The following is an 18438-nucleotide window of genomic DNA, read 5'->3' as shown; positions in this document are numbered from 1 at the left end:
ACACACACACACACACACACACACACACACACACACAAAACATCCATAGAAGGACAACACCAGACCAAGAACATGAGAAACACTTGGGTATATTTACACTCAAGGGGAGATTGGCGAACAAGACACACCTGGGAACAATCATGAACTAATCAACAAGAAAAACTACAAAGGACTACAAAACATGGCACTGAACAGGAAATAACAAAAGTCCACACAAGACAAGGGGAACACAAGACAGGAATCATGACAGGTATAGGGGCCTGTACTATGTAGCCGGTTTAGGGGGATAGCCAGGTGTGTTTCAGGTTAGTTTGCGCCAACCCTGGGTTTTAGGCACCATCCCAGCTAACAATTTTTGGTTCCCATAACGTTAGTTTTTGGTTCCCATAACGTTCTCAGAACGTTAGTTTTCGGTTCCCAGAACGTTATTTTTTATGGTTTATTTTTAGTTAACTAATTGTTCACTAATTGTTGGTTCATATTAACTAAAGCTAACAAAATGTCTCTAAAGAGAGAGTTGGCCATATGAGTATAAAATTAATTTTAAAAGTTAAGGAATCTTAAACTGGTTCAAACTAGGCTACTGTATTGTATATGTTTGATTTATGTTGAAGTGTTTGGGACATGGATTTTATTGGTGAGCCTTTTGTTTATGTATTAAGGCTTTTAAAGCAGGGGTGTCAAACTCATTTTCATTGAGGGCCACTTCAGCATTATGGCTGCCCTCAAAGGGCCGGTTGTAACTGTAAGACTTTTAAAAATTGTATATATTGTCTCTTTATTTGATTATTACTTATTTAAGTTACAAATATTGTATATGCATTTGCAGGGGTGTTTCTAGGTTTTAAAAACATCAGGGGATGAGCCCGAAACATCAGGAGCTGGGTAATAATGATTTGATACAGAGAATAATGTATATTGTATATATGCAGGGGGGCAGACTGGCTCAAAAAATCAGCCTTGGCACTATAGCCACACCAGCACACATTACCACACAGTCATGCGTATTCAAATGTGAGGTACTTAGGGGGATCGGGGACATGCTCCCCCGATAAAATGTGGATTTCTCGGACCTACATATGTGCATTTTAAGGTGTTTAAAGGCCAAAAAATTTGGATAACAATAGCTTTAAAAGCATGTCAGTGGGCAGTAGCATAAATTATTTGTCAAGATAACAGATTCTTAAAAATGAGAATGAGGATAAATGTTGCAATGAATTATCCACACTACAAAATGGAAATGCAGAATGTTTCTGCTTATTGTTGACAATACACAATCACTTATTCCAAACAGGAACGGCCTTAAATGAGAAATCTTTCAAGGATTATTTTGCATAGATGTTACATTTCAATCAAAAACCAGTGCAATCTTTTTGTGTCCAGAGGCAAATGAGCAATTTATATTAGCATTAAAGATTGGTTTCAGCAACTTGTTTCTTTCCTGAGTTAATCAATGTTTTTGGCACTAATCAGCTTAAAGTTCAATTGTTCGCTCATAAAAACAGTCACTTGTCACCACCTACCGGCTTAATGATGCAAGTGGCGCAAACACAGACAAGCGGAGTGATACAAATGGTGAAAAGGCTAATACTGGTACCTATATTAAAATAATATAAAATATCAATATATTATTCTTCAATCAGTTCTATGCAGCAGAATCAGATTTAACAGATTTATTTTTTGACCAATTGTCAAAATAAAGTATAGTCCTACAAAGCTATTTTTATCAGAGCATGAGCAGAGCAGGGAGAGGACCAGTGAACGAGAGGATCGTGATTCCTGTAATTTTACCAGTGTTGCCCAGCACGGCTATACACACCATGTTACAGCACAGTAGTGCTATTGCAAAAAGAAACAAGTCCAAAGAAATTTCATGTCCACACCTTTTTTTCAGCGGACTTTGCCTTTCCGGTGAGCGTGAGCAGAGCTCGCAACTCAAACACAGACACACACACGGAGGTTGCTTGCGGGACATTGAGCAGAACGCGCTGTGAACACGGAGCGGAGAGCACAGCGCGCACACACAGAACGCGCTTTGAAGTTATGCATCTTCGGAAGCGGACTCACACGCAAAGTCATAAAACACGCTGAGCCAGACTCAAACCATCGCCGAACACGTAGGGGCGCGGCGGCTTTTTAGTATCTTTCGGCCAAAAACCGAAAATGTTATTTTCAGCCAAAATTTTTTGGCAGCCTAAATTTCGTTGCATCCCTAATTTTAAGACACCCATATGCTCTCGCGGGCCATATAAAATAATGTGGCGGGCCGGATTAGGCCCGCGGGCCTTGAGTTTGACACGTGTTTTAAAGTATATCAAAATTTGAATTTAGATTTATTGCGGTTATCGGATTTCAAATGTAAAGAGTTATCGGTATCGGTTATTCAACTGACTTTAACGTAAGCAGTTGCGTGACATTCATGTTAATACTAGGCACAAATGGCATTATAACACCCCTTTCATTTGCCCTCCAGGTGGGCTTTCCTATAATGGTGTGAGTCGTGTGACGTCACGTGAAAACAATGAATTAACCGTCCAGTGAATATTTTTAAGTTAAATTAGTTTACTTTCATTCACATTGAAAAATTGCCAGCAAAACCTTTACAAAACTATCAAAATCTCTCATATACATACAATCTCTCCTAAACTTACAGCTATAGTTAACCTATACCTCTAGCTAGTAACAGTTAACCGCTGAGATGCTAGCGGACTTTTCCCAAAGACACTAAATAATTTCTATAAAGTAAATATTCAACGGAAGCGTGTCATATACATGAAATAATGTGTCAGAAGCATTTGTATGTACTATTTGTGTAAGTTTGGGGACTAAACTTACCTGAAAGTAGTGAAAACAGCAGTGAGAGACGGAGTTACTGCTTGTGTCAGTTGAGCTGCCGCCCCGTTTCCATGGTAACGCCCTCGGCCTCCAGTTCAAATCATAGACAGTATATAAACTGGACACAGCGACCCCATAGGTTTCAACGGAGAAAAGTGAAGCAAATTAGAAGCACTCACTTCCTGATGGCTGAGCGAACTGCGCAGACTCAAACTGAGCTTGATGACGTAGATGTGACGTGAGCAACTCGTCTGTCTTCTAGTAGCTGTGCCGAGAGAAATCTGAATCATTCCCTTCCGAATCTTGCAGAGACGGAGAGTATGAGTAGGAGCTGTCCATGAGTGAGGAGCAGGAGAAACTTTATGACTCTCTATGGGCTTCTCCCTTGACTTTATCGGACTTTATGCCTCCACGTCCCCCCGATTGACTGCGAGCTTCTCCTCCTGTCCAGCTCCAAAATCACCGCAAGTTCAGCCAATGTCAAAGCCGAGTTTAAAAACATCAATCGCGGCCTTTTCAAGCATGAACACTTGCCTATTCGAGTGGATCGATTCATTGCTCGACATCTGTCCTTCATTGAAGGCAACATGCGTATTTTTTCTGCAAAACAAAAGAGTGTGGAAAAAGGTGAAGAGGATGAGGCTGTTGCGACAGTGATCGACACAGGAGTCAATCCACTACCAACCACAACCTCCAGTGTAGATGGAAGGCCAGAGATGGATGCTTCCTGCTCTGGGAAGTCTGACACTGTCACAAACATCCATCCAACAGATGAAGATGCTGTTGAAAACTGGAGAGGCTTAGCAGTTCCACCCAAAAAGAGGAAGAGGAGTTCATACCTCTCTCCTTGTCCTGAATGGCTCCATGCAGATCCATCTGTGAGAGGGAAAAGACTCAAAGTGGACCTGTTGAGAAATGGAAACAATCAACAGCCTGTTAAACTCAGGAAATCAAGAATCTCTGTGCTGAACACATGTGCATTTGATGCTTTTTGTCAATGCTTATGTTGTGCTTACTGTGATAGTGTCACTTTTGAAAATATTGTTTGCAATGAGGATTCCAACAACCTCCTCCAGCTATAGTGAAATCCATCACCGCAAAGGGTCTGAATGCACAGGCCTACATACAGAGGGCAGAACTGCTGAGTGAAATATTCAAAGCTGTCCGACTGAAGTCTGGTGCCCTCCAAATCGATGCACAATGCCACATCTCCACTATCATTGAAAAGTCAATGACAAAACGCACTTGTGTTTCATTAATAAAACAGTGCTCTTCACAGTAGTGTGGTCTCAGCAAACAAGTCACAAGGGAAATTGCATTTGTTTGTACTTCTGTTGCTGTACTGCAGGCTTCTGGCATGGCTCATCTTCAGACCGCGGTGGAAGAAGGCCTTGACCTTCCGGAGTCCCCCTGCCTCAGGCCGATCCAAAGTCCGTCACAGTGTCCCTCTGCAATCAAGCCAGATACCTCAGAAAAAGTGCTCTGTGCAGGGAAAGTTTCTCACAGTTACAGTCTGGGAGAACTTATGTGGATTGACACTGACCTGGGAAGCAACTCCACAGAATTTCCTTTGAGTGAATTTCCCTCCAATCTGATGCTCCAGGGAAAGAGATTTACTTTACGGGCAGTCATTGCGTTTAGAGGAGGCTTAACCCAGGATGCTCTTGGACATTATGTGGCCTATTGCAGGAGGTCTCCATGTGTCTGGGAGATGTATGACGACCTGAGAAGTGGAGTGACAGGAGCGTCAGATAAAAACAAAATATGCCCACATGCTGTGTTATACACAAAAGACTGTTTGCACTATTTATATTTAATTTCACAAGTTCAATTATTTTTGTTGAACTTTTTGTATGCCACACACCCTTGTTTTCTTACTCCTGTTAGGAGAAGTAGTGTGCTATTTTATGGAAGTTTGCACTCAAGTCTATTATTTTGTGTGGTATCTTTGGTTTGAAGACAGATTGTAACTTGTCAGTATTAAGTGTTTTTAAGTTTAAGTTTTAAAGGTTTTTTTTTTTTTTTGTTAATGGATGTTTGATAGTACATAATTAAATTTCAAAAGTTAAATCATTTTGACTTAATTGAGTCATGAGTTTCCACATACATAATAATAATAATAATAGTAGTAATTAAATGATATATAAACACAGACACATAAATACACACACAGTAGCCTACCAGTCAAAAGATTTAAAGTTTATTTTTTAATGTTTCTCAAAGTTTAATGTTCCCTTATGCTCACTAAGGCTATATTTATTTTATCAAAAATACAGTAATATTGTGAAATATTATTCCAATGTAATACTGCAGTGTAAAGCAGTATTACATATATATGTGAATATATAGTAAAGTAATTTATTCTTGTAATCAAAACTGGAGTAGGTCTAATGATACAGAAAATTCAGCTTTTACATCACAGGAATAAATGACATTGTAATTATATTAAAACCGAAAATAGCTAATTAGCTTTAAATTGTAATAATATTTCACAATATCAGTGTATGTTTCATCAAAAAAAATCAGCCTTAGTGAGCTTAAGAGACATAAAAAAGAAGAAGAATCCAAACTTTTGACCCCAAGCCTACTGTAGCCTATAGGCTTTCACAAACACAGCAAACAGATTATGGTGCGTGTATTTGTGACAATTTTCATATATGTTATAAACAAAACACAACATACAGTAAGTAAAAACACTTACCTTGAAGTTTGTGTTGCATCCACATCCTGATCCGCAGTGTTCGTTAAAAGTTGAAAACGCATGGGACAACATAACCTAAGTGAATATTGTGATTTGGTTTGCCGATTCTTTAGGTCTTAATTGTTACTTCAACTAGCCTACTGTTAAAAAAAGTGGGCTACATGGTGCACCGTCTATAATTCTCTCTAATTCAGTGTCTCTCCCATTCAGTTAGTTGCACAAACGAACGAGACTATTTTGGGTTGGTGACGTCATCAACAATAATTTAATGTATAATATTTTAAAACCCGAAACAGCACAAATGAAACTTTTACCGGCACAAACCAGCACAAACGAACGAGCCTATTTTGGGTAAATTTGGAGCATGTGGGGCTCCAAAGTAATATTACTTAACAATTAGTTAATAGTCATGTGCCTCAACAAGTAAAGTCATAACATAATGATACATTTGCAAATCATTAGTTCATGATTAATTAAAGCAGACAACTGGAAGTTGAAGTACATTGCTTTGACCAACTGTGGTAATTAACACATTAATTTACACTTTTAGTTAATAAAATAAGTTATTAAGGAATTAATACATTATGACACATTTAATAACAATTCATTTATTACTTAATCTATTAATCATTTAGAATCTTTATTAGTTGCTGATGCAGTAATCATTAATTAATGGTTTAGTTCTTCATGAGTCATACATTAATAACACATGATTATCTGTGCATTAGTTAAGCATGAATTAATGCAGATTAGTGCACCCGTATTGTAAAGTGTTACCAACGAAACTGTTTACAGCACAAACGGAGCACAAACGATTGAGCATAGTTTGACGACGTTTTGCGTTGGGTGGGGTCCAACTTCACGCAGGTCCGTTCTGGGAACGTTGTTTTATGGTTGCAAAATAATAACTTAAAAATAACCATTTGGGAACGTTCTTTATAAATTATTTTTAGGTTATTTAAAAGTAACCACCCTGCAACGTTCTGGGAATGTTATTTTATGGTTACATACAAATAAAACCAAACAAGAACGTTCCCCTAACGTTAGTATTTGGTTCCCAAAAAAATAACCAAACGGGAGCCAAAAACTAACATTAGGGGAATGTTCTGTGTTAACTGGGATGAAAGTGGTTTGGCTTTCAGCGTGATCATCGCCATAGTGACTTACGCTCCACGGTAACCTGATCCGGGTCAGGTGATGTTCCAGGTGAGAGGTTGCAAACCGAACTTGGACCAATCAGCTGTGAGCAAAGTGACACATGTCTGATGCGATAAAGTTACTCCACTTGTTTCCACTCTAAGATCACTACACAGCAAATGACTTTTAAAGACAAAATGTCTGCTTTTAGAAATACATAATTAGAATCAAACAAACTTTGTATGTTTTAGATATTATTTATGTAATTATTGTACCCTTAATCGATCACACATGTACAATTGTACTAGTTTATCAATTATTATTACACACAGTTTAATTGAATACATATATAAAGGTAATATAATTACGCTTTAGAATCAATAGATAAAGCTATAAAATGACTGCATGTAAGCTTAAATGTTCAATTCTCTCTATACCTTTATCAACTGTATAAACTAACTTAACAACTTTTACTTGCACTGAAATAGCAAGACTTTATTTTAGTTGTCCTCTTTCATAGACAGCTATTTTCTTCTTGCCGTGTAAATTTGTTTACATTCTTTATATTTTTCAATCTCGTAATATTCTGTAGTGAATCGCGCTGTTTCTCTCGTGAGAAATGAATCTCAGTTTCCCTCTTTCTCAGCCTGTGATTGGCTGTTCGCTACTGATGTCACTCCTAAACTCAGGATCAAAGCCTGAGCTGACAGAGAATGTTTGCACATAGTACAGCCCACTGATGTTGTTGTTTGACCTGTTTCAACACACCTTGATCAGAAGCTCCACCCTCTTACAACACAAACCAGGAAGAGGCTAACTTGTTATTTCTCTTTTCTGCCATACTGACTTTGTCTCGACAAAAGCAATAAAGAATCAGCGATCAGTGGAGTACGAAGAGAAAACCTTTACAGAAGAATTTGAGATGTTTGTTTCTGAACAAGTTTGTTTCTGATCTTTGTGATTCTCATGGTGATTTGTTTTTTAAACAGTCGTTCAGAAAGTGAAAGTAAAGTTTAGATTGCTGGAGCTCAAACAGTGAAAATGGCTTCACTAAATGTCTCTGCAGAAGAACTTTCTTGTCCCGTGTGCTATGAAATCTTCAAGGCTCCTGTTCTTTTATCCTGTAGTCACAGTTTCTGTAAAGAGTGTCTTCAACAGTTCTGGAGAACCAAGGAAACTCAGGAGTGTCCTGTCTGCAGGAGAACCTCAAGATCTGATCCTCCAGTTAATCTTGCGTTAAAAAACTTGTGTGAGTCGTTCCTGAAGGAGAGAAATGAGAGGCGTTCATCCGGGTCTGAGGAGATCTGCAGTTTACACAGTGAGAAACTCAAACTCTTCTGTCTGGAGGACAAACAGCCTGTGTGTTTAGTGTGCAGAGATTCAGAACAACATGACAATCATAAATTCAGACCCATCAGTGAAGTGGTTTCATCATATAAGGTAAGACAAATGGGGGGGGGGGGGGCCGGGGGGGGGGGGGGGTCATGGCCAGAGTTCGCTCAGTCTTCCGCTTCAGAGCCAGAAACATAGTGTCATCAATGTCCTCCTCAGAGCCACTAAATGAAACCATGCCACTCGCTCCAGATGAGGGAAGCAGGGAGCCCTGCAGGAGCAACACTCGTGGCACCGCATTTTACAACAAATGTCGCACAAATTTGCTCTTTTAAAGGGGTCATATGACAGTTCTAAAAAGAACATTATTTCATGTATTTGGTTTAATGCAATAGGCTTACAGGGTTTTAGGTTAAAAAAAGTCATTATTGTAATATTTATTAATTTTATTGTTGCTCCTCTATGCCCCGCCTTTCTGAAACACGTTGATTTTTACAAAGCTCATAGCAATGAAAAGCACGGTGTGCTCTGATTGGCCAGATTTGTGGTGGCGTGTTTGAATGAAGCATTACAGGAAGGCGTGGCTAAACCTTAACTTTTACAAAGAATATCTCTTTGGGTTTGAGACTTTGAGCTTTGTGACACTGCAGATCTTAAACAGCCACTAAAGAAAAAGAAAAACAAGAAATCACATCATATGACCCCTTTAATAATGATATTTTCTCCTGATGAGTTGCTGGATAGCCGGAGGAGAAAAGCACAGAGCTGCAGGTGTCGAAGAGCCGTTAATCCGCTGCTTGAGGCTTGTTTCAACGGTGAGCAGAAAGGCTCCTATCTTCTTCTCTTTGGAGACAGCGAGGAGATGATCTTCACACTTGAAGGAGAAAACTTCTGATGAAATTAGTTTTCAGCACGACTTAAATATGCAGTTGGCCCCGTCCGTTTTAGCAGGCTGAAAAGCCATTTGTCTGTAGAGGCGCACAGACGTGAACCAATCAGGCTTCAGTATTCAGTGTTGATCTGATTGAACAGCTGCAGTGATCAGGACTGGTTGTGTTTAGTCCAGCTGAACTACATTATAAATGCAGTTTCATAGATCTGAGGAATTAGTAACTACGGGGGCAAATACATTTTCACGCCGGCCCAGTTGGTTTTGGATAACTCTTTGTTTCAATAAATAACATTGTCATTTACAAACTGTACTTTGTGTTTACTCAGATTGGAATTTATGAATCAATTTAGTATGAGATGCACACAAAAACAGAAGAAATCAGGATGGGGGCAAATACTTTTTCACTGCATTATATGATCATATCACTGTATTGTCTTCTCTTCACTGTAATCTGGAGTTTTATGTATTTTTGTTCAATTCTAGGAGGAGCTCGATACAGCACTGAAGTCCTTACAAGAGAAACTTAAACGCAATAAAGAAATGAAAGCAGAGTTTGAGGAAACAGTTCAACACATCAAGGTGAGGAAACAGAAACGAGAGTCATTTTCATTACAGCTGTTGGATCACTATATACAGTTATGATTTGATATAATGGATAACAGTTTATTATCTCTGTAAATGACTAGCAGCAATCTGCTTCTGGATCCGTTTTATGTCAGGTATCCGAGTTTATCTTGGATATTAATGATGTGTGTCGATTGAGATGATTGAAGTGAATGTCCTTTGATTTCAGTCTCAAGCTGAGCACACAGAGCGTCAGATTAAACAGCAGTTTGAGAAGCTTCATCAGTTTCTCAGAGATGAAGAAGAAGCTACAGTCACTGCACTGAGGGAGGAAGAGGAGCAGAAGAAGCAGAGGATGAAGGAGAAGCTGGAGGAGATGAACACACACATCTCAGCTCTTTCACACACAATCAAAGACATGAAGGAGATGATGAAAGCCAATGACGTCTGCTTTCTGAAGGTCTGATTTCAGATCATTGGTTGATTGATTGATGATTGATTGAGTTCTTGATGATAAATGGTGTGTTTGTTCTGCAGGAGTTTCCAGTCTCAATGGAAAGGTGAGTGATCTGCTCCTGTCTCTGGTCTCTCTGGTTCTGATCCAAAGCCACTGCAGTTCTGACTCCTGAATGCTCTTCCAGAGTCCAGAGCTCACAGCCGGATCCACAGATGGCTTCTGGAGCTTTGATTCATGTGCAACGATACTTGGGCAACCTGCCGTTCAGAGTCTGGAAGAAGATGCAGGACATCGTCCAAAACAGTGAGTCTGACAGCAGGAGATCTGAGCTGGACATGATGGATGGAGAGTTAGAGGTTATTTATCACGCAGATAGATAGATAGATAGATAGATAGATAGATAGATAGATAGATAGATAGATAGATAGATAGATAGATAGATAGATAGATAGATAGATGAGTTTGATGTTTGTTAGGAGGTTACAATTAAAAAAAAAGTTTCAGAATAATAATAATAATAATAATAATAATAATAATAATAATAATAACTAGAATGTACATTTCCTGAAGAAAATTGGTGCAGTGGCAAAACTTGAAACTAGTTAGATGCTGAAGAATAACAAATTTTAAGAATCGTTTTTCAAATATGTTTTAGATCTGGTGATCCTACTTCCTTACATAACATCACATAAAATCTAAGGTGAAATATACTGTATTGGGCATTCAAGGTGAACATGAGGGCATCCATTTACTGATTAGATTTAACAGTTTCCTTTGAAGGGGTTTTGTTAGTCTTTGATCTTCCAACTAAGAGTTGAACTGTGTGTGAATGTTACAAAGTCTTAGTTCTCGTGACCATGGGTTGTTTATACAATTTGGGGGGTACCATTATCTCAGTTGGGGGTAATTGCCTCTATTGTCTTTAGATGATTAGATGTAGTGGTCAGCCCTAAGTCTGTGTGTAAGTTCAGCACCTTTAAGGACAGCCCACTGAAATGCCTATAAAGAAACCATGTAAAGTACGTTAGTTAGACTTGGAAGAACACTACAGATGACACACAGCAAAGATCCCAATAAATCACTTCTGCTTATCCCAACGTCTCCTGGTCTTGCGTGGATGAAAGAAAACTTTTTACAACAATGCTAACACATTTATCATGTTGTTAACATGATTAGCATGTTCTTAGCATGATGCTAACATGATTAGCATTTTGCAAACATGCTTTTAACCAAATGCTAACTAGATTAGTATGCTGTTAGCATTATGCTAACACAATCACCATGTCGGTTGCATGTTTTAGCAAGATGCTAATATGATCAACATGATGCTAGCATGATTAACAAGTTGTTAACATCATGCTAGCATCAGTAACATGTTGTTAGCATGGTGCTAACTTGATTAGAATGCTGCTACTGCGTTTAGCATTGTTGACATGTTTCAATACTTAGTTAATCACTATTAGCATGTAGCTATTCTGCTAGCATGTGAAGCATGATGGAAGTTCTGTTTGCTAGCATTAGTCAAAGGAGCCAAGCACCATGTCTCTACTATGTTCTGGTGCAGAGTCATAGGTCTTGATGAACAGTTGCTAGGGTACTCTGTTTAGTTGCTAGGGAGTGGCTTGGCAGCTGCCAATGATGTTACTTCAAAGGCTGCTTGCCAGTATGAATGATATAAACCAACCGCAACTCCTCTATGACATTCAGATTAGATGATATCCCTCTTTAGATTTGGGTTGCTAGGGTGCTCGACAATGGTTGCTAGGGTGTGGCTAGGAAGTGTTGAAGGTGATTCATGATTATAAGTCAAACACAACAGACAGTCATAAAACAAAACACATAAGAGCCAATAAAATGAAGATGATCAGATGCTGAAGATCAGACACACACTTACAGTTCTTCATCTACAGCAGAAATCTCAACAGATCTCAGTGATTTATTGTTATTTAACTTTCCCAAAGTATCAGTTTCTCTTGATGGACACAAATGTCTGAATCTCATATTTAATGTTTGTAGTTGATGCCGTTAAACGCTGATGATAAAAACGAGTGTGAAACTAATAACAGCACTGACAGTGATCAGAGGAAAATGTGTTTGATCAACAGGACGAGTGTCATAATTCATAATAATCTGTGTTGGGTTCACTCTTGATCATTATATGAAGATCAGAATAAAAGCTTCTGTTGATTGTGTCTCATCAGCTCCTGTGATTCTGGATCCAAACACTGCAGATCCACGTCTCGTCCTGTCTGATGATCTGACCAGTGTGAGAGACAGCAAGAACTATCAACCAGTTCCTGATAATCCAGAGAGATTTGACTGTTACTGTGTTCTGGGTTCAGAGGGTTTTAACTCAGGAACACACTGCTGGGATGTGGAGGTTAAACAGAGTGAATACTGGACTCTTGGAGTAACTACAGCATCAAACCCGAGGAAGGGAAGTGATTTCTTCTACACTGATGTCTGGAGTGTGGAGTATAATTCATACGGACTGCCTTTTGGTTCTGGTTTTCTTGTTAAACAGAATCTTGATCGTGTGAGAGTGAGTCTGGACTATGACGGAGGAACGGTGTCGTTCTCTGATCCTGTAACTAACACACATCTACACACATTCACAACCACCTTCACTCACACACTCTTTCCATTCTTCTGGTGTTATGACTCTCTGAGGATCTTACCGGTCAATAGTCAGTAAATATTCTGTCCTCAGTGTGTGTGACTGTACACAAATCGACAGATAGCTAACAGGATTCAAGAGAAAGTCAGAGGCTGGAGTAAAGTTCAAGGCTCTTTACTGTTGTCGTTATTCTCAAGAAGGAATCTTTGTAAAACTGAAATGATACAGAAAGATAGCACCAATCATAGAATGCTATTCAAACACATCATACATTAACAAACATAAAATAATATACCTTTAAGCTACAAAGTTGTAACATATATATATTCAAGTAACATCACAGAACGTCTTACATGACGCATGTGTATCAATGTAATTAACTATAAATTCAAATACAACTTACAAGCGATGCTTTCCCAAGGCACAAACAGAAATGGAGACAGGATAAGGTGACTAGAGCTGCAAGCTGACCGCATGGAATATAACTATTAATGTGTTTCCTGATCAGACTGCATCATGTGATAACATCAACCAATGAAAGCAATGTAAGAATATATATATGAACACAATGAATTACTCCTAGATGACCACTAGGGGGAGAAAGTAACAAACTAAATGCAAATATTCTTACAGAACATAACAGTAAACGTCACTCCTGTAGATCTGGATTTTCCTGCTTTCATCATGTTTCCAATATTTAATCCATATCACATGAGTAAGAGTGCTGTTGATCTGAATATCAGTACGGTGGCTGTGATTGGGCCGTGTTGATCACATGACTGATATCCAGCACTACAGCAACACTCAGATCAATAAACAAGAAGATTTCATTTATATTCCACTTCACACAATTAGACCGATTAGAGACCGTTTTAGCATTCATGTTTTCAGGATAATTAACATTTACCCGATTATTTCTGTCAATGTGTGTTTATTCATTTCTAAACTTTTTGCATCATAATTATATATGATTATATCACACAATTATACCAATTAGAGATAATTCTAGACAATTACAGACAAATACAATGCAAAATGTTAAAGATAAACACAAGGTATCATGGTCCATTTCAGAGTATGAACAACAAAGAATAATGATACAAATATAAACAAGTAATAAAAACTCAGTCACTGTAAACCCGGATAAGTAGAATCTACTTAAAAAAACCAAGGTAACTCGTTGCTTTACATTTTTTAAGTAATGAAGCATTAGTTGAATAAGTGAAGTGGACTACGTTCAATGTACTTAAACCCATAATGGAATGGAATAGAACATTTAAGTTGAATGTACTTATAACCGAGTTACAGTAACTGAAGATACTTAGTTTAAACAATCATTCCCCACCCATTTATTTAAAGGGGGGGGTACAATGGTGTTTCATGTATTCAGAGTTGTTTACAGTGTTAAAGAGATAGATTCTCATGTTAAACATGGGCAAAGTTTTAAAAAAATATTTTGGACGAATAACGGAGAATTTCTATGCTGAAAATCTTACTTCCGGGTTGGTACAAGTTTCGGCTGGGTTTTTTTAGATCGTGGATCTAATGACGTAGACCAGAGTGGAACTCCTTATATGAGCATTTCTCTCGGAAAAGCTCGCCCGCGAGCACGTCGACTAGAGGAGAGCGAGACCGCGCACATCAACGCGCTTCAACAGGAAATCATCGGCAGCGCTGCATAGGATTTGTTCAAGAATGTCTCCAAAAAAGTGTGTATTTGGATGTGAGGGAAAGCTTACCGTGTCCAGCTTTCCAAAGAACCCAGTGTTACAGGAACAGTGGATGTAGTTTGTTTTTCCGGGGCAGCAACGGAGTGTAGGAAGTGCGGTTGTGTGTTCTGGTCATTTCAGTGACGAATGTTTTATTAACAAGGCTCAGGTCGACGCTGGATTTGCAAATCGTTTGCTATTAAAACGTGGAGCGGTCCCAGTGATAAAAGACCCCATTCATGTAAGTACAACTGGATCAGATTTCTGTCTTTTGCTGGAAATCAAGTACTACCGCTTGACTCTATAGCTCCGCCTCCAGGACCTCGGCTTTTTCCGGAGAGAATCGGAAAGCTGTATTTTTCTTTTCTAAATATAATAAAACTAAACACTTTTTTGAGATATTAAGGATGCACTACTACTCTATAGGTACTCAAGATTAACATGAGATTAGGTGAAACTGTGCATGTTATGTACCCTTTAACTCAGCTTGTTAAGTAAGCATTACTCCATTACCAATTCAACTAAATTGTATATTCTAACGGGCCCAACTTAACTTTTAGTTCCTGAAACTCAAAATATCTTTCAATCAATAGAGCCATGTAAAATACACACATACAACTGCAACATTACACTGATCCAATTATATTTTTATTGAACATGTCTTTTTTTTAGCAACAAAAGAAACAATGCCATGGCCTAATAGGCTTCTAGTGTGTAGTTTCCTCACATACTGTATTTTTACAGCACTAGTACAGTAAAAAGCATTTACAGTACTCCACTGTAATTACCAAATACAGTATATACCACATACTTTTACAATATTAAACTTGTCTACAGCAATAAATTGTATATTACAGGGAATGCTGCTTTTATTATTACATAATTAAAATATTATACTTTAAAGTTTCGTAAGAGTAGCCACACTGGGAAAAAGAAAACAACATTTTCTGGGTTTTAAAACATTTATTTTGGTTAAAAGCAAAGATCAGAAAATTGCCTTCTGTGAACATGTTGGCTGAATTTTTTAAAACATAAAATGCAATTTTAACACTTTAACAACAAACAGGTAACACTAAGCGCTTAATTAAAGGGATAGTTCACCCAAAAATTTTAAATTAGCACATGATTTACTCACCCTCAATCATCCTAGGTCTATATGACATTCTTCTTTCAGACGATTACAATCGGAGTTATTTTACAAATGTCCTGGCTCTTCCAAGCTTTATAATGGCAGTGAAATGCTGTTTCTGTTTTGAAGTCCATAAAAGTGCAAACGAAATCCCATTCAAAGTCTGCAAGTTTTTGCAGAAGTGAGGAAACCTGTAGGCTTACAGTGGTGTTCTTTTTTTTGCATAAATTGGCCAGTTTTCTTTGAAGTTACTTGTCCTTTCTTTGCTTTTGATCCACGTTCAGGATTGATGTCAAGAAAGCGTCTAAAAGGCAGAAAAGAAAGAAAAAAAAAACAATGAAATATTATGGACTGAGTTTATATATTTTGACAGAGAGAGACAGCACAAAAGATGTGTAAATAAAAACCAGATATCGGTTTTAACGACTAGTTTGTTTGGATAAAACTAAACAACATGAAAAAAAAAATGCAATGTTGGATGTTGTGATCAATAACTGATATTTCTTCTGCCCTGGTTAAAATACATCAACTCAATGTGTCTGTTTACAAGCACACTGTCAACTAACTAAACTTTTGGAAGTGGGGTTGCCAGATTTAAAGTTTTATTCTACAACTTTTGTCTACTCATCACCCAGCTCATTAAAAATATCATCCCCTCATCAGGTCCCATCAGAGTATCAGTGGAAAGGCAGTCACAGACTCTCAGTTTATATAGAGCACACATTGCCAGAATCCAGCCCAAACCTTTGTGACAGAAATAATTTAACTTAATTGCAAGCCTTGCAATGTGAATTGCATACATGACTACATGATAATGTTAAACATGACATTTACCAGACTAAAATGCATGTTTGCACCCAAAAATGAAAATTCAGTCATTATTACTTACCCTCAAGACTTTCGTTCATCTTCGGGACACAAATTAAGATATTTTTGATGAAATCTGAGAGGTTTCTGTCCCTCCATTGACATCAATGTCATTGCAACTGTCAAAGCCCAGAAAGGTAGTAAAAACATCAGTAAATAGTACATATAACTACGTTGGTTCAACCTTAATATTATGAGCACACTTTTTGTGCGCTAAATAACCCCAAAATAACAACATTGTTGAATAATCTCTTCTTTTCTATGTCATTCTCCTACGCTGTTGACGTAGTGTAAACAATGCAGTGCTTATGGATTCTACATCAGAGCGTAGGCTCACTATTGGCTAGCTCCTGGGTCATCACACACGACCAGAGTCGGCCAATAATAAGCCTACGTTCTGACGTAGAACCCAGAAGCGCTGCACTGGCTTTTTTTCAAGGCTTGCACCTTGAAATCTATTACAGGGCTTGCGTTCTGGAAAGATAACAAAAATATCTTAATTTGACACTACGTCAACAGCGTAGGAGAATGACATGAAAGAGTAGAGATTGTTGAATAATGTCGTTATTTTGTTTTTGTGCACAAAAGGAATTCTCATCGCTTCATAATATTAAGATTGCACCACTGTAGTTACATGGATTATATAAACGATGTTTCGACTACCTTGAAAGTTGCAAAGACGTTTCTGTCTATGGGTGGTTCAGAAACCTCTCAGATTTCATCAAAAATATCTTAATTTGTGTTCTGAAGATTAACAAAGGTCTTACAGGTTTGGAACGACATGAGGTTTAGTAATTAATGACAGAAATTTCACTAATCATTTAACTGAAAACAACTTGCACTGACATATCTTAAAATATGTGACTGCCACTGTTTTGTCTCAAGATGCACACCAGTAATGTTTTTTTTTTTATTAGACATTTTTATAAAAGCTGCTTAAATACCCTAATTTTATTAAGGCCTAGACCTGGCTTAAGCTAAGCCCAGTATGGAAACCATGGCCATATTGTTTATACCAGTTGTCAGCTTAATAAATACTGTCAAGACAAGTCACAATTCAGTCTAATATTTATATGAATGGCAAATATGCTAATGACTAACCTCTGAAAAAACTCAAGGTGCTGCCTCTTCCTGGTACTGCAAGCTGAAGTTATAGGAGGAGGCAAACAGCGCTGCCAGGCCAGTGATGAAGTTAGGCTGTGATCCTTCACACACACCTTGACCTTCCAAACGTAATGTCGAGCACTGGTCGCTTAGAGATTGACCTGTAATTGGAAAAAAAAAAAAAAAAAAAAAAATGAATGAATAAATAAATAATATTAATAATTAAAATAACTACTGTGGGTTCCACTGTGGTTCGATGTAATTGTCTATACATAGTTCTATGAATTAAATTTTTCACCTAAACATTAAAATTGATTAGGGTTAGAACGTTAAAACGCACTGGCATATTATTTTGCTTGTTTTAAGCATAAACTCACTTAATTTTGACTTATTCTTTCAGAAAACAAGCCAATTTTTACGTGTCTATTAAATGCTTCTTCATGTAAGAATTTTAGATATCTGGACTGGAAACAAGATAAAAACACTAATTAAGAAAAACATATTTTGCAGTGGGGTGAGTAAATGATGGCTTTTCATTTTAGGTTAAAACTACCCAATGTTTACATACCAAGCAATATAAAGTGTGGACTCCACTGGCAAATGTAGATTGCTGGACATCAGCGTTGCAAATTCCTGAAACAATTTTTAAAAAGGACAGCACAACCATGATCAACAGAACCAAAACATAAAACATTACAGATTAATGAGATTTGTTGAATAATCTCTACTTATCTGCTTTAAGGATAACACCGTCTAACTTCTCTTTGAATGGTGGGAGTAGTTGTAGGACCATGGCATGGCAATCAGGAATACTAGCCTACATTTAAAAACAACATTAGGAACAATGATTTTCTTGTGCTAGCAAAATTCTGACAACGATTCAAAAGCACGATCACAGAACTGACAGCATTTTTTTTTTTTTACCACACAGACTAACGTTATAACTGTGTAACACTACTTAAAAGCACTTAGGCTACATTAGCACTGGACCGTCATCAGATTACAAAGCCTAAAACGAAATAAATATATATATATATATATATATATATATATATATATCTCTCAAAAGCACGTCATGCAAATAACATGGTAAA

At 37.7% G+C, this 18438-nt stretch overlaps 2 protein-coding genes and 1 long non-coding RNA gene across 3 annotated transcripts in view; 2 read left to right on the top strand and 1 right to left on the bottom strand.

Moving 5' to 3' along the window:
* LOC307173266 (interleukin-17 receptor C) overlaps positions 1–18438 on the top strand; it is a gene marked incomplete at its 5' end in the record, with an annotated part of 390000 nt that overhangs the window by 268955 nt on the left and 102607 nt on the right. The gene's annotated exons all lie outside the window — the stretch shown is intronic.
* LOC307173278 (nuclear factor 7, brain-like) lies at positions 7393–13669 on the top strand. The gene is made up of 6 exons (XM_079896275.1): positions 7393–8113; positions 9381–9476; positions 9691–9921; positions 9999–10021; positions 10103–10221; positions 12120–13669. The coding sequence occupies exons 1-6, from the start codon at positions 7715–7717 to the stop codon at positions 12611–12613; spliced, it is 1362 nt and encodes a 453-aa protein (XP_079752401.1). The 5' UTR covers positions 7393–7714; the 3' UTR covers positions 12614–13669.
* Positions 17447–18363, bottom strand: LOC307173295. The gene is made up of 3 exons (XR_013823822.1): positions 18322–18363; positions 17913–18156; positions 17447–17505 (listed from the first exon to the last, which is right to left on the bottom strand). It is a non-coding gene; the product is annotated as an uncharacterized lncRNA (long non-coding RNA).

This window comes from Squalius cephalus, assembly GCF_949319135.1.
Source record: "Squalius cephalus genome assembly, chromosome: 16".
NCBI classification, from domain to species: domain Eukaryota; kingdom Metazoa; phylum Chordata; class Actinopteri; order Cypriniformes; family Leuciscidae; genus Squalius; species Squalius cephalus.
Note: the sequence above shows the minus strand (reverse complement) of the source record. Positions and strands in the feature narration are given on the sequence as shown.